The 24,515-nt window shown below is 39.1% G+C and overlaps 1 protein-coding gene and 1 pseudogene across 3 annotated transcripts in view; both read left to right on the top strand.

Annotated features, from left to right (window-relative positions):
• The window catches only part of KCNIP4 (potassium voltage-gated channel interacting protein 4), a 548,447-nt gene that overhangs the window by 377,664 nt on the left and 146,268 nt on the right, over positions 1 to 24,515 (top strand). The window contains exon 1 of one of the 3 annotated variants that reach the window (XM_057502132.1): positions 10,244 to 10,344. The exons of the other annotated variants lie outside the window; for them this stretch is intronic. Coding sequence (XP_057358115.1) covers positions 10,289 to 10,344 — 56 coding nt within the window. The 5' untranslated portion in view covers positions 10,244 to 10,288. Of the gene's footprint in view, positions 1 to 10,243; positions 10,345 to 24,515 lie in introns of those variants that run through there. 3 annotated transcript variants of the gene reach the window in all.
• Positions 16,988 to 18,115, top strand: LOC118930328 (tubulinyl-Tyr carboxypeptidase 2-like; annotated as a pseudogene).

The following is a 24,515-nucleotide window of genomic DNA, read 5'->3' as shown; positions in this document are numbered from 1 at the left end:
GGCAGAATGATTTCCAATATAAAAAACACTCTGACATGAAAATGAATTTTATAATCTCAAATATTATGAAAATGCAATTCATAAATTTGTTGTGGTTTCTTGTCATCAGAAGAATCAACTTCACTCAGTTGTTACTTTCTGATTTTAAATACATGGAAATATAAAGTCACAATGTTTGATCATTAAAAATGCTCAAAATAAAATATAGTACATAGAAAGCATGATTTATTCGTGTTAGCTTGAAGGAAAAAAGTACAATAGGGTTTAGGTTTAATTCACATTTACAAAAAAATTATTATTTAAGAGGGAATACTCAAGATAGAGATTAGAGTGTGGAGTCAGCTTCCCTTGCTGTTATATCAGGCAGGCTCTGCTACCTTTGTTGAAATATATTCCCTTTTGCTTTGGGTACTGAGCCTTAAACACATTGCTCCCAGCCTCCACTGGGTAGGGAGGAGAACATGATCAGGCCGGGAGCTGTGCACATGCAAACTCACTGGAACGGCCTCCCACCCCGGCACGCAGCGAAGGCCGGCGTTATTACACTCCCCGAGGTACGGGTGAGATCGAAGAGGCTCTGTGAGGTCAGGCTGCTTTTCCAAAGCCTCACGAGCAGAAAGTGGCACAGCGTAAATTCAGAACAGTTCTTGCCAAATCCAAATCTGCAAGTCTTTCCACTATAAATGGTACCATCGATACATCCACATCACTTAACATTTTTTTATGTTGATAAGAAGACTTAACATGACATCTGCCCCCTTAACAAAATTTTAAGTGCACAATACAGTATGGTTAACTACAGGCACTATGTTGCACCGCAGATCTCTAGAATTTAGTCAGCTAGCGAAACTGAAACTTCATCCGGTTCACTAACATCGCCCCGCCCCCCAGCCCCTGGCAACTGCCATTCTTTCGTCTGCTTCTATAGTTGGACTGTTGTAGTCCCCTCATATAAATGGAATCATGCAGTATTTGTCCTTCTGTGATGGCTATTTAGCTCAGCATCATGGCCTCAAGGCTCATCCATGTTGTCACGCATGACAGGATTGCCTTCTTTTTTTTAAAAGCTGGAAAATATGACAATAATATCATAATATTGCATTGCATGCATTGGCATTTTAGCTCCCTATTTCATCTGTCCTACTAATGATGGCTACTTTTAAAATACCATTTTTAAAATGAAGCTGCACCATTTACATTATTTGCAGTGTAACGAAGTGGCCATTTAGTCAATGGCCGCACATTACCCTGTGGGAAGAGACCATACTGGTTGCTAATATAGCATGACCATACAATTTGCCATCTAAGAACATTTTTCAACACATAAAGAGGTTGTTAACAAATGGGATGTTAGGACATTTGTGATAAACAGGCACTGTCTTGGGCAAACCCTACTTAGTGAGAACTCCAGATAATTTCATAACTCTCCCACACAAGACATCACAATAAGCAGTTTTGATGATGTTGCAGAAGGACAAAAGAAAACTGAGCTCCAGGAATGAATTTCAAAGGTGCTCAGAGAGAGAGCTGAAGCCTCTTCCGTGTTGTTTTCTGCCTGTATTCCCTGGCTAGCTATGCCAACAGAGCAAGGCAGTAATGTGGACAATCTGCAAGCATGTCCTGGTTTGGAAAACCTGGTTTGGCCATCCAGTTGTTTACTAGTGTTTGCCTAGCAACAACAGCCAATAATTATCCTGTATTCAGCTGATGAAACTCTCTGTAAATTTTTCATGAGGCATGAATAAACACCAAGTTAAAAAGGATCAAATGGGACCCTGCCTTTATTGAGAGACTATCAGAAGCAGAGAAAGAGACAGACAGAGATAGAGCAGAGAAAGATGGAATCGAGATTCAAATAGAGGCTGAAGGAGAGAGACAGAGAAACAGAGAGACAGGGAGGGAGAGGGAGACAGAGAGATAAGGAACTGACAAAGACTAAGGAAGAGAGTGAGAGGCAGATAGACACAGGAGCGGGCCAAAAGGCTGAGAGACTCCTTGCATTTCATAAGAAACAGGTGCTTTCAATAGCAGCTCTAAGTAGAGTCAAATTTGCTTTCTTTGCATTTAGATTCCATAGATTATTTCTAGCAAATTCAAACAACTTCTGGTTCCCTCCTGGATTTAACTGAAGATAAAGAAGGTAACTGTTTCACAATCAAACAAAACAAGTCAGGCAGGTCAGTATTCTCCTTCCAAAATCCATAAAGTTTCCAAATTAAATGTAGATACATTCTCCTCATTTCCAGTCACTAACTGTGCTGTCCTGTTCTTAAAAGGGAACTGTTACACATGAGGCTGACTGCTGGATCCAATAACATGGTGTGGTTTGGGTGACAATTTTCAGCAGAAAACTGAATCATCACCAGAGCAGAACCTCAGCTTGTCTGGGGCCCTGTTTTTCAAGCAATGAATTTGAAAATACAAAAGGAAGTGTGTGTGCATTTGTTTATGAGCCATAAGACCATTTGAAAAATAGACACACCAGTGGATAAGTTTGCATTTACAGCTAGTCAAGAATGTTCTTCCTAGCCTCAGCTCCAGGCTCATAAATCAGCTCAACCCTGATTCAAAGGAGATACAGATAAGATCACGGTGCAACTGAAACTCCTGGTGATTTGGTCATAGTTACTGATTCAGGGGAAGACACCTTGTCTGTGGAAACATCATTAGCCATTTTCCTCTGCCCGACATCCACAGACTCAGGATCTAGGAAGAAAAACATCGTCCATAATTCAATAGCACAAGACAGAAACTGAACGGGGCTGTGAATTATGGAGTTGGAACCCCTATTCCCATGCAAAGCCATGGAAAATATTCATTTTTGCTATCAGCTCAAGTACAAAAAGGAGGAGGATAAGCATAATTCTCATTATGGTGAAAATCCTACTTCTATTGCTATCATCATTACTTCTTGAATTCATAATTCATGGCCCATCACTCACCACTGAAAACTGACATTTACATGTAATGCCATTTTTTGTGTAACAGGAAAAGCAGCCAGTGAAAAAGGACCACTCAAATACACCACTATTGAGATCTGGAGGGTCAGAAATAAAAAGCGATCAACATGATATTGGGCTGGTTTGTCTTCAGTAATGTCAGGCTGTGTAAGGTGACACCTTTCTCATTGGTAAAAATGAATGCATTTTCATTCAGTTGTATCACAATTTAAAAAGCTCTACTTCTTCTCACACTTACTTTTTATTCTTTTTCTGTATTTTTGCTTCATAATTTTTGAAACACTAAAATCCTTGTAGTTTGGTTTAACTTCTCATTGCAGAGATGAGAGTTGACTTAATTTTGATTTCTAAGGCAGTAAATCAGTGGTTTCAATAGTTCATATAGCCAATTAATTTAAGGTATTATCCATTGTAGGTTTCAGTCACTATTAATCAAACAAATGAGTAAAATTAATCACTCAACTAATATATATTAGGGCCTAATATATGTAGTACACTGTCATAAATGCTAATAATCAAAATGAGGTAAGAAACTTTCTCATGTCATTAGATGTTTGCTCAAATAGAACTCCAGTAACCTTCCCTGGCCCCCATATTTAAATGTACAAGTCTTCCCTACCCCAGCTTTCAACCCATCCACCAACAGAAGTCTCTAGGCCTCATCCCTGCTTTCTCTCTGACAAACTTTATATTTTGCTATTTATTTTTATTTATTATTTTTTCTTCCTTGATTATAATGTAAGATCAATTAAGGTAGGAATCTTTGTTTGCTTTATTCAGTGCATTATTCCCAGCACCTGGGACAGTGCCTAGCACAATGTAGGCACTCAATACATGATTTTGGAATAAATCAATGAACAGGATTCTCCCTTTATGGAATTCTTGGTTTAGTGAAGAAACTGACAAATCAATCATGCAATGTAATAGGTGTTTTGATCAATATAGATTGTTAGACTTTAGAAAGCATGGACTTTTTCTTGTATGACCACTGTATATACACAGTTCTACAACAAACATTATTTATAATATTTGTAATATATGCATTATAATAAATCCTTTTTGAATAAATGAATACATAAATATTTATGTGACATAAGGTAATTAACCTGTGGAAGAGTGTTTAATGTCTACAGGGGTAAAATGTCTTGCATGCTAAGGCCCTTTGCTGCTTGACCTACCTTTACTATCAATTTTCTTTTAGTATTTTTGACTGGGGACTGCAGCCAGAATCGTCTTCAGCAGAGTGTCTTTATACACCTGCTCATTTAGAGTATGGGGAGGGGGCTGCTCCATTCACTGTGAGGAAATATACTATGCAGATTCTACATGCATTTGCTAATTACAACATGCAGCCAATCCGCATATTTTGAGACCGTAATGTAAAATGTATACTTTGATTTCATGCTTTCAGTAGATATCGAATGAACACTTTTTCTATGTCAGGTACTGTGCAAGGTAATGGGGATACAGTAGTGAATAAGAAAGATTTGGTTTCTGATTTCATCTTATGGTTGAGTATATGTCTACCGTTTTTCTTAGGTATTCTCTTCCCTTTTCTATTTTTCTGTCCCTGACTTCTTTGGGATTAAACATTTTCAGTATTCTTTTTCAGTTGGATTTTTGACTACACCTCGAATTATTATTTTTATTTGTTTCTCTAGCATCTAGAAATTATAATATGTTTCTTTTATTTATTCAAACTATTTAGAGTTAATATTACACCATTTTGTCTAAAATATACAATGTAAAATTCCATTATCTTCCCCCAAACTTTATGCTACAATTGTCAGAAATTTCATATCTAAATGGGATGAAACTCCACAATCTGTTTTTGTTTTAAACAAAGGAAATCAATGAAGTATTTTATATTAATTCACATATTTCCAATTTCCAGTTCTCTATTTCAACCTATAGATCTGTTTCTATGTCATATCATGTCCTAAGCCCAAAAGAATCCCTTTTAGTATTTCTTGTAATGCAGATTAAGTACCTATGATTTCCCTCAGTTTTAATTTATCTGAAAATATCTTTATTTCACCTTCATTCTCAAATAAACTATTTTCACTCAATATTGAATTCTGTGTTGAATGTTTTATATTTCTCCCAGCACTTTTCCATTGTTTCCTGGCCTATATTATTTCTGATGGGAAACTGTTTTCCTATTTTGTACCTCTATATACAATATGTCCTTTCATTATAGTTTTTAAAAAGATTTTTCTTTTTTTCTTCAGCAGTTTGACTATTTTGTGCCTATATGCAATTCATCTTTTATTTATTTTCATTGTGGATCAGTAAGTTCTTTGGATGTGTATATTAAGGTTTGAAAACATACTTAGAATATTTGGCCTTTTTTTTTTCCAAATATTTCTCTCCTGTCTCACCTGGTTCTCTAATTACATTCACGTTAGACTACTCGATATTGTTGTATACATCAGTAATGAACTGTTTATTTTTTTCATCTCTTTTCCTTCTGTTATTCAGATTGGATGATTTGTCTCTTTTCTTCTTTATTCAAGCTCATAGCTCTTTTGTCAGTAGTCACAATCTGCTATTAAGCCCATCTAAAGAAGTTTTTTCACCTTAGATATTTTACTTTTCATTTCCAGAATTTCCACCTGGTTCCTTTTTTGTAGCTTGAATGTCGGTGCTAAAATTTTTTACCTGTAATTATTATGACCATCTTTTTCTGTAAAGTCATTCTCTGCTAATTCCAATATTTACGTCATCCTAAGGTCTGTTTCCTAAGGTCTGTTTTTTAAAAATCTTGATTTTGGATCACATTTTTCTACTCTTTCATGTGTCTGCTAGTTTTTGATAGGATGATAGACAATGTTATATTACATTATAAGGAGTTTAGATTATACTATCTTCTATTAAAGTTTGCTGAGTATTGCTCTGGAAGGCATTTCATAGGTACTAGCACTTCCTTTTCACCTTACCAACTTTAGTTCTATTATTTGTTAGGATAGGTCAACATAGTGTTTCTGAGCTTTCCAGTGAATGCCAGAGGGTCTCACAGCAGCAGTACAGTATCTTTCCTTTCTTTTCTTTTGTCCTGGGCCAGAACTCCACATCTCCCAGCTCTGTATGACTTCTGGCATCTCCATTCACTTCTCAGCGCTGCAGCAGTTTCTGCCTGCTAAATATTACGGAGGTTGACCCTGGGCATGCATCTCCCAGCCCTTGTTCAATGACTGCAGTAGTCAGTATTCTCCAGAAAACAGAGCCAGTAGAGTATATATGGATATACAGAAAGTGATTTTTTTATTATGAGAGATTACCTTGCACAATTATGGAGGCTGAGAAGTCCCACAAACTTCCATCTAACAAGCTGGAGGCCCAGGAAAGCTGGTGTATAGTTCCAGTCCAAACATAAAGGGCTGAAAACCAGGGAGGCCAATGGTATAAGTCTCAGTCAGAGACCAAAGGCCTGAGAACTAGGACTGCCAATGAAGGCAGGAGAACATGGGTGTCCCAATTCAGATGGAGAATACATTTTTCCTTCCTCTGCTCTTTTGTTCTATTTGAGCCTTCAACCTACTGGATGATGCCCACCAGCATTGGTGAAGGTGATCTTCTGTATTCAGTCTATTCATTCATTGCTAAACACTTTCAGGAATTCAGCTCCCAGACATACCCAGAACAATATTTTACCAGCTATCCACATTCCTTAGCCCACTCAAGCTGACTCATCACAATGACCCACATTTAATCCTTGCACATATCCTCGCCTCTGATACACATACCAGTGTTCTGTAGGATAGGTATGCCAGCACCCTTTCCTGCAAATTCTGGTTACTTTGGGAGCCCTGAATTCCCGTATCTGCCACCTCAGTTCAGTAATCATGACTCCACCTCCGTGAACTGTGGAAGAGAGAACCACTAGGCAGGGAGAGCCAGGACATTGGTGGAGCCCTTGGGTTTCTCTTCTCTCAAGTACTGCCGTTCTGTGCTGCTTGCTGTTCAGTGCTTGAAGACAGTCGCCTCACATAGCTTATCCACTTATACAGTTGCCTGTAACGGATAGCATATCCAGTAACCTTTATTCCAGAAACTCTCGAAGTAGAAATCTTCAGTCTTACATCGTAGCAGAGAAGACTTTTCTCAAATACATAATTGTATCATCTGTTGTTTTAATTATATTTGTAATAATGCTGTGAAGGAGATATATAGAAAATATAGCAGCACCTAATAGAGCTGTTCATAATCTAGTTTGGTCTGTCATGTAAGGATTTCCTTGGCAAGTGATTCTTGAACAGAAATCTCAAGGATGACAGGAGTAACTCAGTCACAAGTTTAACTAAAACAGAAGTTCAGGTAGAGATAAATGCATGTGGAAAGAACCTGAAGTAGGAGGGAATATAGTATACTGAAAGGACTGAAAAAATTTAATATCTAACATTTACTGAGAGTGCATTATGAACAGTCATTGTGCTAAACGCTTTATATAGTATCTTATTAGGTTCTAACGATTCTATGAGGTAGATGCTATTACTAATCCATTTTATTGATGAGGAAACTGAGATTCAGAGAGATTAAATAAGGTTACCCAAGGTCATATAGTACTACGATCTGAATCTGAGCTGTTTTAGTATAGTCCTTGAGCACCCAACTACTCCACTTTAAGGAGGAAAGAGTGGAATGATTGGATAGGGGAGAGAGAGGAAAGAGAAAAAATTATATGATGTCCACATCCTGCCTTGCAGAAGCTAACTTTCTCACTGAGGAGAAAACACTACAAAAAATGAGGGAGTAACCATATACAATTCACATTTAAATATCCTCCTAAAGGGACCTTTAAACTGTATTTTGACAGCCAAGATCCTTTAGTATAACTCCTTTTGTTTTAAAAAGAAATGACAGAGACTCAAAGTTTTAAAACTTGTTCAAGGTAGTCAGTCACCCAGCTTGAATTAGTAAAATAGAGACTAAAATCTGGGACTTCTAACTCCTGATTAAACACAGCAATTTCCCCTTGTAGTCCCTAGGGCAGTTCGCAAGTTCGAAAGATGCTGTAGGGAAGAACATTATTAGATACTAAATTGGCGGTGCGGCAGGGAGCGTAGCATTAATATATGCAAGTACTGGCAAGTGGGAAACTCCGTCCTCACACCCAGGCCTGAGGGTCCAGGAAGCTGTCACAAAGTGAGCTTGCTGGGCAGATATCTCAAGATTTGAGGGAAAAGATGGTAATCAATCAACAGGCAATATTTCTTGAATGTTTGCCGTGTGTCAGTTTCAGGGATGTTTGTAGAGTTTGACTAGATAAGAAGAAATCAAATCTTAAGAAAAGTAGCTCAGATTTTTTTTACCTTTACCTCGGTAAGAGGTAAAACTAGAGTTTCTCTCCTACTGCACGTGGCTGGTAGAAAGTTCTCTCTAATTCCTTGTCTGATGGGGACTCCCTCTACGACTGAGTGTGATACCCAGAGCAGAGGGGTGTGATGCCGAGACAATAAAGAAGGTAAAGGAGGAGAAGGGAGGTTCTCTCCTCCCTCAGGAAGCTTGGAGACACAGCAGAGAATGTTTGCCAGAGGCATTTATGTGTTTAAGTTGAGTTTTCTAGGCTGCTTGGGCAGAAGTTGCTAATTGGTGGACTGACCAGAATGAGAATGCAGTGGCACGGAGGTTTGAAATGGCATGAGCTAAGAGGAAGCAGAAGGTCCCACTTGGGAAACTAAAGCAAAATCCCAATGTCCCAGAGTTTAGAAAGAAGATGGCACTTCGATGCATGTGTAGAAGTATAGTGAGGAGAGGCCAATTAGTCTATGTTATGAAAATCACTTATTTCACAGGTTTAAAACTTTACTTAGATACTAATCTGGAAATGAAATTGGGTCTTCTTTTGGCATTGAAAGTGAACTTAGTCCCTCAGTTGTCAAACACTTATTAATCTCCTCCTATGTTCCAGACCCTCAACCAGCACTTGGGATATCAAGTGAACAAGACATTTCACACCAAGTAAGTGCTAAGGTCAGAGGGTCCTGTCTGGTGAGTTCCAACGAAGACAGAAAAGGTGGCCTGGCCAATAGCCAGTGGTCTAGAATGATAGGCAGGGTGGAGGAAGAAAGCTGTCAGACAGGAAGACAGGGCCAGAGCATGCAGGGGTTGGGGTCCGTGGTAGGAAGTGTGGAATATTTTGCAAAGGACAGCATGAAGGGTTTAGAGGACATTTCAACACGGAAATGATCTGATTTCATTTGTGCATCTACTAGTTGCCCATCAGCCCCTGCACAAGAGGTCTATCAGCTTTGTTAGCCGGTGGACACTGATGGTGAAGTGGAACAACCCCAAAGGGAAACAGAACAGCTTTGTGGCCAGGATTTCTTACAGCTCCAGTGTAGGTATCACAAATTAGAAAAGCAACAAGTAGGTGCATTTGCCAATCAATGTTACAGTGATGGTCGAACCTCAGTTTAAATTGGTTCTCTTGCTGTTGGCTTCATATTTGATGCCTTACAAACTGACCTGGGGGATGGGTATACATAACATGGCTGTTGAGGCTTCTGGTTACTCAGTGGGTAAGTAGGACATTTGTGTCTCTAGGTACCATCAGTTGTTTAAGGGTTGGTCTGAGCCTCTACTGATTTTCCTTTTGAGTCCTGCTTGGCTATCTGGAGTCACAGGTGCTGCTCCATCTATTCCTGGGTTAACATAGCTTCTCTTGGAGTCATGCTGCCTGAAAAATTCTGTCCACTAATGTCCACCTATGAAACATGTGAAGGATTGTCAAGTGTCTCTAGGCATGTCAGCCTATGCAGAGGAAGCTACCTAGCAAGGACTCCTATTTTCTCACTTTCAGGGAAGGCAAAGGGACTAACAGGTGACTGCATGTGAATGATTTATGCAGAGCATCTATCTCCTCTGTAATCAGAGATGGGAGCAATGAGAACAGAAAATTGTCATGGGGCCCTTACTGCTGGTTTGAATATTCAAATTTCAATCCACTTAACTCTTTCAGTGATTGTTTTATTCCTGATGTCAGGCTCAAATATGCCACCAAATTTTACTTTTGCTACTCAAAGCAGATGTGTTTGTATTCTTTTTTCACTTGGCAATTATTATCTAAAGCAACATAAAGAAAACACTTGAAAGGAAAACTTACACAATAAGAAAAACAGAGGGAAAAAAAGGATTTATTTTTTTCCTTCTGGGGTCCCACCCCACTGCCTGTGTAAGCGGCTGCATCTGGATCCTGCCCTCCCTGCTTCCCTGATTTGTCAGGCCGTAGTTTCTCTGGAGAGACACCATTAACAGAACTGGTCGCATATCTTCTAGGTTTCCTCTACGCTCAGAACAGCACCAAGCGCAGTATTAAAGAGCGGCTCATGAAACTCTTGCCCTGCTCAGCTGCCAAAACGTCGTCTCCTGCTGTTCAAAGCAAGTTTGTTTTCTGTTCCCCCACACACACTGTTTGTTTGTTTTGTTTGTTTAGGTCTGCATGCATTCCAGTTCTCTGCTTCTAAAATGAATTGATATATCATGTTCTGCAAAACCACTCTATTGATGTACTTGTGTTTACTTAGGTACTCAGGGGAGCTTTTGTGCAATTATAAGGTGCTCTCCATTTGGCAGATTGATGGCACAGTGTCTGTGACAGGACCCTGGGCTTCAAAACATTTGGAAATTTTTGTTTGATCTGAGGGGTGGAGATTAGACTCAGATAACCCTTGGGGTTCCCAGCAAGCTGCTTAGCTTGTTCGCTGTGTTAAACTGTATTACCTTGTAAATTTCTTTTCTTTTCCTTTTTTGGCAATGGCTTTTCTAACACTGAAGTATAATTGACATACACAGAGTATTAGTTTCAGCCATATAACACAGTGATTCGACAGTTATATACATTATGAAATGCTCGCCACCGTATGTGTAGTTACCCTCTGTCACCATACCAAGTTATTACCTTAATACTACCTTGTAAATTTCTTGACTTACATACATGCATTTGGTGTATATACCATTAATTTAGATTCTTTACAAATATCACTAGGTTACAAAACCTACTCCAAAGTGGAAAACATGTACACAAATGTGAGGTTTTTTCTTTGACCATTTTCTCCCTGTATCAGTCGGAGTTCTTATAAAAAAAGAACCAATACATACACATGTATATACATATACATACATATACACACAAACGTATACATAAAGGATTGTTTTAGGGACTTGGTTCACACAGCTGTGGGGGCTGGCATGTCTGAAATCCATTCATAGGACAGACTGGCCGGCTGAAAACTCAGGCAGCATTTGATGCTTCACTCTTGAGGCAGAATTTCTTCTCCAGGAAACCAATTTTGGTCCAAAGTTTTTCAACATTGGATGAGGCCCACCCACATTATCCAGGATATTCCCCTTTTCTTAAAGTCAAGTGATTTTAAAAGATAAGTCTAAAAAATACCTTGACAGCAATATTTTGATTAGTGTTTGATTAAATAACTAGGTAGTATATAGCCACCAAGTTGACAAATAAGACTGACTGGCACTCTCTTCAACTTTTCTTTTCCTCCAGTTTTGTGGCAATCCTGAGGAGTAGAAAGCAGAGAATATCTAAAGGGAAACTCTTTTTATATTTTGTGAAGATGCTATATATAGTTGATAATGAACATTTACAAATATTCTATGTCTACAAACATTCTTTGATACTTGAACGTTTTTTTCAAGTATCAAACAACTGTTAGAATCAGATAGAGAAGGCAGAATTCTATGTTGGTGAAGAAACAGGATATTAAGCCATGTGAAAGATTCTAGGTATGGGGCTATAATTCTCTTTAAATTTGCCACACCATTTTGTGGGAACTGATGGACTCAATTAGTGATTTAAAAATATGAACACCCTAAATTTTCACTAGTCTCCACAACACAAAAAGAAAAAAATATAGAAAATGCCTCAAACTGCCCCATATATCCAAATCAAGAGCCTCAGGATAAAAATAGTAATTTATTTCAGCGGCACTGACCAAAGGTAATATATCATAATGATAAGATTTAATTAATTCATTTATTCACTCAACATAGATTTATTATCTTTCAGTTCTTGTTCCTGTTCTGAGAGATAGAGCAGTAAATAAACAGATTTTAAAAAGTCCTTTCCTACTAAAACATTCTGTGGGAGAGGGGGGGCAAGACAAAATTATTTTTGTTAGTAATAACTCTGTGTACAAAGAAATTTAAATTATGGTTGTGATTCATTGTTTCGATGTTGTTCTTCATTGCACATACCATAACACAAACAAAACATGATATGCCTTCAGCAACCTAGAAGGCCATAATCCAGAATAATGCCAAAGCCCTAATCCTCTATAATATTGAAGCTGCAGACATTTTTATTGCCACGATTTGTCAGTGAATGTTTGTTATTAGAACCATTGCTTTTTCTCCTTTCAAGTCAGAAGCAAAATTGCCAATTTACCAGACACTTCCTGAAAACATAGTCATTTGTACAAAGTAGACAAGTGTGACTTTCAAACGGATCTCTGTATTTGCTGAGGGAAGGACAAATTGTCATGTCCTGCTAGCATTCTTCCTGCACAAATATCTGGTAAAGCCATACCCCAAATAAATGCTCATGGAGGATGCAGTGTAATTTTCAACTAAGTGTGAGGTAGCAGGATGTTTCTTGAGAGGAAAAAAAAAAACAACAAAAGGTCCTGAAAAATGAGCAGAATGATTCTAAAAACTGGTATTTTTATAAAATGTGATTTCATAATAGTGGCTGATATTGAACCCACGCTAGACTCCAACTGTGATTTGTGGACCCCAAAAGGTCTACAGATATAAAACGTCCTCCCCAGCTAGTCACCACTTTCCCCATTAACCATCCACCACAACAGAAGCCCAGCATGTGGAATTAGATTACTTGGAAAGGAGAACACATTAAATCCATTGCTTTATTAGAGGTGTTTTTATTAGATGCATCCATGATCTGAGACCCTAAGCACTTGGCCACAGGATTGAAAAGATGACATGAGAACATAAGGCAAGAGGCAGGTGGTTAGAGCCAGGGGCCAGAGTGACCAGGAGGCAAAGCATGGGCACCAAATGTCCGCCTGCTGGGCCCCAGAGAGCCCTGCAGTGAGGTGTGGCTTGAATGACCTGCACAGTGGCTGAGGGAATAATCTCCACAAGCTCCTGTGCAGCTTCAAGGCTAGGGGGGCTGCAAAGTAGCTTAAGAAAGGGCCAATGCTAATTCTAAATTTCATTTTCTTTTTTTCAGGAAGGCAGATAAGAAAGGGCTCTTCATTTCTCATGACAGGAAAGTGGGATTATCAATATTATGCAAATAACAAAAGAAAAATATTTCCTGCAGAAAAGCCCAAACCCCTGCTGAGCTATGGAATACTTCAATGCCCCAAATCAGAGACCCTCTAGAAAGACATGTAGCCTCAACTCGTATCTGGTTCCCAGGCAGACTCCTCTGACATCACTAGAGAGTGCACTGCCCCTTCTAGAAGACACCCATTGTTGACTGCCAGCTTTAGAGAACATTCTTCCTCACGCTGAGCCAAGATCAGCCTTCCTTTTAACTTCCAACCATGTAGGTCCTACATCCTAGAATAATCTTCAGTGTCTGTTCCCTCTCTCATAAGATAGCCTTCGTTCTCCACATCCCACCCTGCTTCTCCTTCAGATTTAGAAAAAGTAGAATGGTTTATTTACAAAAGTCACTCATGTTCATGGCAGTACATTTGGAAAGTACAAAAAAGATAAGAAATCACACACACACACACACACACACACACACACACACACACACGTAACACTCATAATCCTACTATATTGTCCTACTTTGAAGTCACTACAAATAAGTAGTAACATCTTTTTTTCACCAATGTGTATGTGTTAGTGAGACCACATCTATTCCAAATTTTCATCCTTTTTCTACATTGCCTATATTCATAAATATTAACTTGTTATTAAAACTCTAAATCTCATTTTTAATGGAAAGCATAATATTACATTGTAAAACTACAATATATTGTATTTGACTGCATTCTTTGGGTTTGAATATTTATATTTTCCTCCCTCTTTCCTTTTTCCCCAATAATTTAAATACCACTGCAATAAACATCTCTATGGATAGATAGATCTATGTGTGCCTTTTAGATTACTTTCTCCCAAAGTTAGAATTATCAGACAAAAAATAAAATAAGTTACATAAATGCAAGCTTCCCATGTATGTTAGAAAATTTTTTTTGAATTGACCTTTCAAATATTTAAAGACATCATGCAGATTACCTCTTGACTTTTTTGTTACATATTTATTATCCTCAATGTTTAAAATTTTGTGTATTTTATAGTCATTAGTTAAATGTCGATTGCAATATTAATTCTGCTATCTGTGCCTCAAATGAAGGTATTAAAAGAGGTAGCATATGACACTAATTTTTCTGAATGAAAAACTGTAACCATTCTTAAATTTTTGAAAATCAAATGTATTACTCATCTTTAACAAAAGGCAAAAACTGTTTCAGCCCCAAACTCCTTATGTTAAACCATACATCTTGTCTTTGATATTTGACAAGACTGTCAGACAAATATTGAAGTCCAACTGCCGTGGAAAGGTGTTGGGAAACAGCACACATGGCTTTGAGAAGGTGACAGATCACTCAGTGGCTTCCCCAGTCGAACAGCCTGACTGACGGGTGAACGGGAGTAATAGATCTGATCCAGAGAGAATTAAGGTAGGCTTTAGAATGTCTTCCTCCTGACAGGGATAGCCCCACAGCAAGAGTGAGAAATGAGTTAGGGCCTGAGTCTGGCAACACCTGGGTTGTGAGTTAAGCATTAGCTTGTTCAAGTTCTCGGCCCCTATTCCCCAGGCAGCCCACTGCCCACTGCTCTTAGATCACCCATCACAGGGTGCAGCTAAGGGCGCTGGCCAGATGCAGCAGCCTGATCACCATCACTCAATGCCACTCCCATTGGCTTCACTAGCTGCCCAGTTGCTGAAGTTAGATTCATCGCCCTTCTGCTTTATCATCCCTCACCCACCATTTCAGTGATCACTAAACTCTGCTCAATTTTATCTCTGAAATATTTTTTAAATTAACTTCTCCTTTTTATCTCTTGTGTTGGGGCTTTTGCTCAGACCCTCATTGTCTCTTCCAGGAACTACTGAAAGAGGCAAATGGAGGCAGGATGGGCTTTAACATTATCCTGACATGCACTGAATTCCTATGCTCTTACTAAACAAAATGCCTGGAGTTACTTAAATTTTCTGACAGTTCATTTCCTTGTTTGGTCATTCATTCCATGATATTTTTTTGAAAGAACATGTGTTGCAGATATAATTCTAAGCCAGTATTGGTTTTATAGTAGGGAGAGGACATATCAGTTCATTGTTTTCATGGAACTTAAATGGGAAGAGAGATGATAAACATGAGAACACAGATAATCTGAGGAATTGACGAGTATCATAAAGGAAAACCGATGGCCATATGATGAAGCAAGGGGAGCTGCTTTGCTTGTACCAGGGGAAGCATCATTGATGAGGTGATATTTGAGACCCCAAGACAAGCAGAGACTAGTAGTGTGAGGGCACGGAGAGGGGGTTCCAAGGAAGAGGAACCAGCAAGGGTAAAGGTCCGAAGGAGGAAAGGGGCGTGGCTTATTGTGGTGCAGAAAGAAAGACCACGGTGATCCTCAGAAGCATGGGTTGTCATGAGGACTAAATGAGATTAAGTCATGCAGTGTAATTAGTATATAAAACATCATGAATTAGTATTAGCTCAATCGATACTCTCAACCACCTTCTGGGGCAGGGATATTATTTTTTCCATATGATGTCTGAGAAATCTGAGGCACAGAGAAGTAGGCCATCTTTCCCAATGAGCAGAAGCGGGATTCTGTCTCCAGAGCCTGCTGTCTTCCTCACTTTACCAGGCGGACCTGAACCCTCCACCTCTGACACTGACTGAGGGAGTCCTGTTAGGTGTATAATTGTAGCTTTTTTTCATAACGTGAATCACAAACCTTGAAACGGAAAAGAAACATGGCAAAGCATTAGGTCTAGCCCTCTACCTCCAGGGAGGAGGGCCTCACATCCCCATTTTACCACTGAGGCCACTATGGCCTGTAAAGGTTGTGAGGATTTGTGCAGAATCACACAACTGAGAAGGTAGAATAAAACCCATACGCTAACTCCCCTTAATCCAGCAACACAGATACACTTACTGAATGACTGCAATTCATGGGACTGTCGTATCAATAGAAGAAGCCTTATTAGAAAAATTAAAGGAAAGAGTCAAGGGCAATTTCATGGGGTTGATACAGAGGAGGGTCTATGGGACTAGATGTCATCTAAGCAGATAGTCATCATATTTTAAATGCTGTAAGATTATAGACTTTTATTTTAAAAATAGGCTATTATAAGTAATATAGCCTATCTCATATATGAGGAAACTGAGATCCAGAAAAGGGAATGACTGGTCAAAGTCACACGCTATAAAAAAAAATATGGGATGAGAAACCTGACTCCAAGTTCAGTACTTTCTAACACTGAAGTTCTATGGTTTTGTGTCAGTCAGGGTCCAGGCAGGAAACACAAGGAACAACCTCAATGGGGTGGCGGGGAGGAGTCTAATGAAAGGATTATTTGCAATAGTGTGGGCAGGGTTTTTGGACCCAGCCAGACTGGTGAAACTCCCAAGGCTGGCAAAAGTTAAGTTATTATTGGTTGCGGTGGCCAATGGACGCACTTGGAACATCGGCGGCTGCCCGGGTGACTCGGTTATATATCACAGAAGAACATTCGAGAATGGGACATGGAATGAGTAGACGGCCGCAGCAGCCCCTCCACCCCAGGCCCAGCAGGAGCTGCGACAGCAGCAGCCCCCGCCGCCCCCGCAGCCCGGAGAGGCTCCGCAGCCATGAGGCCGACAGGCCCGAGGCCCGGCCCGTAAGCGGAGCTCCAGCAGCCGCTCCCCTTCTGTGCATCCTGCGGCAGTGACAGGCATGGAGAAGGTCGCCCCTGTGGGGCGCTGATCCCCGCGCAGCCCACCGCCGCCGCGACCCCCGCCCCAGCCCCCGCCATGACCGGCTCCACTGCTGACACTCACCGCTGCCCCCACCCCAAAGGCGCCAAAGTCACCCAGTCCCGGAGCAGCCACGCGCGGCCCGTGAGCCTCTCCACCAGCGGGGGCTCAGAGGAGGAGGACAAAGACGGCGGGGTGCTATTTCACGTTAACAAGAGTGGCTTCCCCATCGACAGCCACACCTGGGAGCGCATGTGGATGCACGTGGCCAAGGTGCACCCTAAGGGGGGAGAAATGGTGGGTGCCATCAGAAATGCCACCTTCTTGGCAAAGCCTACAATACCCCAGGTTCCAAACTACAGGCTTTCAATGACGATTCCAGACTGGCTCCAGGCAATCCAGAACTACATGAAGACACTACAATACAATCATACAGGGACCCAGTTCTTTGAAATTAGGAAAATGAGACCATTGAGTGGGTTGATGGAAACAGCAAAAGAAATGACTCGAGAGTCCTTGCCTATCAAATGCCTTGAAGCTGTCATCCTGGGCATATACTTAACCAATGGACAGCCTTCCACCGAGCGATTCCCCATCAGCTTTGAAACCTACTTCTCAGGAAACTACTTTCACCACGTCGTGCTGGGGATTTATTGCAGTGGCCGCTATGGCTCTCTGGGCATGAGCCGGAGGGCTGAGCTGATGGACAAGCCGCTGACCTTTCGGACTCTGAGTGACCTCATCTTTGACTTTGACGACTCCTATAGGAAATACCTGCACACAGTCAAGAAGGTCAAGATTGGGCTGTATGTTTCCCATGAGCCTCACAGCTTCCAGCCCATTGAGTAGAGGCAGCTGGTCCTCAATGTCTCAAAGATGTTGAGGGCAGACGTAAGGGAGGAGCTGGAGAAATATGCCGGGGACATGAGAATGAAGATCCTGACGCCTGCAAGTGCCCATTCCCCAACCCAGGTGAGGAGCCGCGGGAAATCCCTGTCCCCCCGAAGAAGACAGGCAAGCCCCAAAAGGCGGCTCGGCAGGCGAGACAAGTCTGCCTCGCTTTTAGGTACCACTTCATGCTGTATAGGAACTGGTGCTGGAAAATGCAATGAACTAAGAGAAGCAGAACCTTTCTTTAAAATGGAAACGTCTTTAAAAGAAGTACAGTGTTATAATACCTTATAGTGTGATTTAGTCCAAGAAGCACAGTGAAAATCTGGCCTGCATATGGTAGTTACAGTGTAACTTCTGGATGCAGACCACACAGAATAACTCTTAACAGCATGCCAAATCTGTAGGTGATAAAAAAAAAATACAGCTATTTCATTTGTTTTATCTTAACAACCATGCCAACTCATGAGTCCGGAAGCATATGTAAGATGTAAGTGAAGACACGTAACAGTGACTCCAGTCTCAGGGCTTCCTCTCCTTGACCGAAGGTGATTTTAGGAAGGAAGTGGAAAAAATAAGAATCTGCTCATTGGGATTCTTTACCATTAAGACTGCTGAGTGAGACGTGGAAGGCAAAAGAACTTCATCCTTTAGCCATGTGCACATGAGCTCACTTCACCTAAACGTCAATGTCATTAATGCAAAGTACTGTTTTCTTAAAAAAGGAAGTCTAATGGACTTTACATGGAAAAACCAAGTATGCATACCTCTCAATTAGACTAAAAAACAGCATTAAGTTAAAAATTCTGAATTTAAATCACTTTAAGAATACTATTCTTAACAGTTTAAAATGAGTTATCTTTGTATATCTTAACAAGGCAAACCCATTTGCCGCTTCATGACCACATATATTAGGTGTTTGGAGTAGTCAGTGAATCATTTCATTCTCATTCAGAAACAATACTTCATTTTCTCTTTACTGAGACCTAAGATATATGTGTATATATATGATATGTATATATCTTATTTATCAATCTGAAACTTTTATTATATCCAGCAGACTACTTATAACACTGCAGTCATTCTAAGAGCTTGAAATATGACTTTCCAATATTAGGTACTGTCCCATCTAAAATACAGAATGTTAATAGTTGCATAGCCTCGTTTCCCACAAAAAATGGGAAAATAACAAGAATACAATTTTTTTCTAACATGCTGATGTATAAGCCTTAAAACTGCCAACTGGCTTGATGATTCATTAGTGACCTAGTTTCTTCCACACTCACTTCCTGATTTTAATATTCATTTCCCCAAAGCAAGAATTTGTTACAGAAACATGAAAATTGTAAATGTTCTCTTTTGTCACTCTATTTTTATTGCCTGTGGGACATGTTAATTTCTAAAAGATAGGGGAAAGGTACCACACTCCTAAATTTGAGTGCAGTAACTTAATTTAAATATATTAAGACAAAGAAAAAAAAATGACATGATTTACCCCCCAACCCCAAAACATTATTTTTAAACTGACTATAATTCAAAAGATAAAAACTAAAACTGAAAAGTTTTTTTAAAATGTCACTAACATCAAAGAAATTCTATGCTTAAGCCATCTAGCAATATATGCAAAGTTTAAATGAGTGACAGAAATCTTGATTTTAGGCTACATGTGCTGGTTAGAGTACACTTTATTTCAGAAAGTGATATTTAGTATTTTCTATACACTCTGAAATCATGAGCATTTTACTTTTTCTAATCAATTATTTCATAAGGATTTTATTAATAGATATTGGTAAATAGAACTTCAGAAATCTTAATTCAGTATTCTTACTATACCCGAGGCTTTTGTAATCTGTAGTTTTATGTACAACCTTGTACAGTTTCTTTGACACAATTCAGAATCATGTTTATTTTCTTGGACTTTGTTCTGGCCAATACATTTTTTTTAAACTTTAAGCAAAACTGTGATTATTTTAGTGGGTATTTTTCTAAGTAAATGAAAACTTGTATAATGGTATTTTAAAGAATGCCAGATAAGTGCATGTTTCAAGTTAATGTTTTCTTCATCACTTGTATGTTTATACACAGCATGGGTCTTTAATAAAACCATCTTGGAAACTTAAAAAAAAAAAAGTAAGTTATTATTTCTAGACCAGTAGTTATAATTACCAAGAGAGGGCTTCACAGCAGGGGCGCTGGGGCTTGGAAGAGGCCTGTAGCCCCTATCAACCCAACCCCCACCAAGAAGGGAGCCCATAGAATTAATACTAGAACCTCTCTGTTTCCTCTTCTCTGATCTTCTGTTGGTGCCTGCCCTTGGCCAAACCTGATGGGACGTCAGAGGACAAGCGGTTCAGATAACATCTATAGAGGCCATCCTTCAAGACCCAGAACAGCATGGAGAAGGATAGGGAGTGGTTCAGAAGACCAAATAGAAATGTTTTCCAGATTCTGTACATCTTGGGAGCCAGGAGTTGGTGGTCTATAAGTCAAGTGACTTCTCTGCTCTTTTTGTGAGGTTGTTCCTAATTCCATGGTATCTTGAAGGCTGATACCTTGCTCCTAAGTATATGCTGATATTGAGTAGATGATTGTAAGATTAAAGAATTTAACTAGCTATTTCATGAATGGCTTAGTACTAAGAAATCCTTAGCTACCATACTCTCTGTCAGCACAAATACTTTTTCTTTAAATAATAAATGTTGTCAGGCTGTGGCTGTATCTCCTCATTGGATAACTCTATGAGTAATTTGCTTTATCTTTCTATGCCCCGGTTATTTTTTTGTAAAGCAATCATTTTCCCTATTTATTCTAAAGACATTATGATGACAAAAAGGTTACTTACTGCACAATGATCAGGAACTAATGCAAAAGATCAAATATGAAATACTTGATTATATGTGGGTTGATATTTATATACATTTTAAAACATTTTCTCCATTATAACATCTACCCAGTAAATCTCAGTGCCCTCATTCAATCAAAGTAATTGATTCACTAAATTAAAGCTTCATTCCAGGGGTTTTTGTTTTGACTTGAGCAGAAACAGGAGAGCAAATGCGATGAAGTAATTGTGAGAGCAGACTTCTTGCAACCCAGAAGCCACCATCAGCATAGTGTCTTGTATAATTGCCAAACATAATTTCCTAACTTTACTTCAGATTTTTGGTATCAAATACAGGGCAATATTTCAGTGGGTTTTGTTTTCCATATTGATCATGGAAAGTTCTAGATGCTTGTCTTGGTAGAGAATCCATCCATATTTGGCTGTTGGAGGATTTGTTCTCAAAAAGTGACTTGAACTGCCCACATATTGCCAATTAAAAAAAATACAACAGTAACCTCCAGGAAATTTTTAAAAGATGTTCAGCTTTCTGATAATGAGTTAATCTCCTGGTAACTCCCTAGTGACATTAGTAAAAAGCTCTAACCTGGGCACATAGGAGAATCTCTAGAGGAACAGAGGCAGGACCCATGAAGGTTTGTGAACTTAGTTTGCAAGTAGAAAGCAAAGTCCTTCAATTTCATCACATGTATGAGCCCTAAAAATATTATGGTCAAATGCTCATGTTATTTATATTTATTTAACAAATATCCAGCACTTACTATGTGGCTGGTGCAGTTCTAAGTACTTTGCACAGTTTAACTTATTATATCCTACAAATAAGATGGATGTTCTTTAGTATTCTCATTTCACAGAATAGGAATCTGAAGGGTGAGAGGTGAACCAATTTATGTGAATCACATTGTTAGAATGAGGTGTGAGGTCAGGGGGAGGGGCTGACCCCAGCAATCCAGAGTCTTTGTACTAACCAGTTCTCTAGTTATGTTCAGTGTTTCTGTCCATTTCACAAGAAAAAAAACCCACCAAAATACAAGACAGACCCTTTTTCCACTTACTGCTCAACGTAAGACACCCTTGTGCAGCCCAGGTTGTCTGGGAACATTGTGGTGGCCCCTTGAATGAGTTGCCTCTTCTCTCTAGACCTCTGTGTCACCATCTACACAGACTGAGTCTCATGTCCTTCCAGATCTAGCATTTCCAGATCTAGCGTTTCACAAGCCAGGGAGATGGCATGTCTTATTTCTGCTATGACAAATGGTAGATGTTTCAAAGCTGTCATGTAATCTCCTTCTTTTTTGGTACTTCATTACCCAGGAGAAGCAGAAAGTGGGAAAATCTACAAACCCCACTTAACACAGATTTCATACCAATTGGCACTACCATTTACTTATTATAAACCTTGTGTTTTACTAATCAGAAGAGTTGCCCCTTCGTTCTGTAGTCTTTTATAGGTTTTAAAATTTTTTCTCCTGATTATCTCATTTCATCCTTATAAAACTCCTGGAAGAATGACTGATCACAGGGTTATAATCTCCATGTAGTAGACAAAAGTGAAGAGATTAAGTGGCTTGTCCAAAGTCACATAGGTATTTAGTGGCAAATGAAAAGATGGGCATTCATTCCCCTGGTCTGACATACATTTACCAGGAATCCTTATTGAATCATGAATGAGTCTTAGTGTAGGAAAGCCAGAGGCAGCTATTTCCTGTTGGAAGGTTTAGAGGATTTCACTGTGGCACGGCAGACATTTACGGAACACTAACTATATGAGAAGTAAGACGTCTGTAGGCTGACAATGCAATGAAGTAAACAAAACCGTAGATCCTCAGATACAATGAGTAGGCGTAAAATGCTGTGCATGGCAAAATTAGAAAGGGATTAGCATTAACAAGTTAAGAGTGAACTCTGGTTCTAGCCTATTTGTTTCAAATCCTGGTTCTGTGTGACTAACTAGATGTAGAAAAACTTCGGTAGCCTTTTTGAGCTTCAATTTCCTCATTTGAAGGTGGAAATAATATTAGTAAATATTTTATATGTTTGCTCAAAGGATTAAATGAGCATGTGAAGGGTTTGCAACACTGACTGGCTAGTAAGTGGTCAATACATGTCGGCTGTTGATGCTATGATTCTGCCCCTTCTGTGACCATCACGACTCCTAGAGCCACAGAGATGACACTGAATCTCACCTAGGGGCATTTCACAAGGAAGGCCCTTTGGAAAAGAATAACCATTTCACTGGCAGGAGAAAAAGCAGGAGGAACATTCTAGGTACTTAAAAACATGAAGCTTAAGACAGTCAGGAGAAGGGAGAAAGTGGGGAAGGAAAGCAGCCAAAAAGTTGAGCTGGGCTAGAGTTTAAAGGTCTGTGCTACTAACACAAGGCTGGACTCTATTCTGCAACAAAGGGAGGCAGTGCAGAGTCATCCAACCCTCTTATTTATTCATTTTTTAAAAAATTTCAGCTCTGAGTTCTAATTGACATATAAAGTTGTAAGATATTTAAAGTATGCATCATGTTGATTGATAACCATATATACTGTGAGAGGATTCTCCCCATGTAGTTAATTAACACATCTATTACCTCACCACACATAGTTATTTTTTTTTGAAAGACCACTTAATCTTTGAAAATTTCAACTATGCAATATTGTTTTATTACATCTAGTCACCAAGTTTTACATTAGATCCTCAGATTTTTTTCATCTTATAACTCAAAGTTTGTACCCTTTAACCAATATCTCCCTATTTCCCTGACCCCCTAGGCTCTAGCAACCACTTTTCTATTCTATTTCTATGAGTTTAGCTTTTTTTTTTTTAAGATTCCACATACAAGTGAGATCATATAGTATTTGTGTTTATGTGTCTGGATTATTTCACTTACCATAATGCCCTCAAGATCCATCCAGGTTATAAATGGTAGGATTTTCTTTTTTCTTGTAGCTGAATATTATTCCATTTTGTATGTGTATATATTATATATATATAATATTATTCCATTGTGTATGTATATATATTATATATATGTATATGTGTGTGTGTGTGCATATATATATATATATATATACATAGCACCTTTTCTTTATTCATCCTTCTATTGATGAACACTTAGGTTGCTTTCAGTTCTTGGCTATTAAAAATAATGATGCAACAAGCACAGGAGTGCATATATCTCTTCAGTATCGCTTTTTTATTTCCTTTGAATATGTACCCAGAAGTGGGATTACTGGATCAAAATGGGGAGCGATTCTTTGTCTTAGTTGGGTTTTAGTTGTAGCCAGCCAGTAGTTGAGGGAGTTGGATACAAGTCCAACTTTAGAAGGGTTGATGGTGAATTTGAAGACAGTGAAAAGACTGGCAAAGGATCAAGAGCAACATATGAAGACAGACAGATCATCACAACTACAGCAAACACTAGTTGGATATTGTTTCCTGAATCAAAGATCCAACCAGAACACAGAATGATTGCATGACACAAAAACAAATCAGAAAGCAGGTACACTGTTGAGGGAGAACAAAAGAAAACAGAAAAATCAGTTGGGAAACTGCTTTAAAAGCCTGTGCAAGAAACAGTGTCACTAGCTAACTCTTACTGAGCACAAAACCTCCTAAGCCTGAAGAATCATTGCAAGCATTTGTTACAAACCTATGAGAAAAGCTTAAGTATAACTTAGATGAGAGAACTAAATAAAGAAATTAAGTCACTAACCCAACATCTCACAAAAAACGTTACCTTGAACAGTGTAATGCTAGAACTGCAGGTTTCAACAGTGTACTTCCCGGCCTACAAAACAAAACAGAGACCTAAATATAAGGCAATAGTGGTGGAAGGGAGAGGACGAATTTAAAACATAC

Source organism: Manis pentadactyla, chromosome 5, assembly GCF_030020395.1.
Source record: "Manis pentadactyla isolate mManPen7 chromosome 5, mManPen7.hap1, whole genome shotgun sequence".
In the NCBI taxonomy this organism is placed as follows: Eukaryota; Metazoa; Chordata; class Mammalia; order Pholidota; family Manidae; genus Manis; species Manis pentadactyla.
The sequence above is the reverse complement of the archived record's forward strand: the minus strand, read 5'-3'. Positions and strand labels throughout refer to the sequence as shown.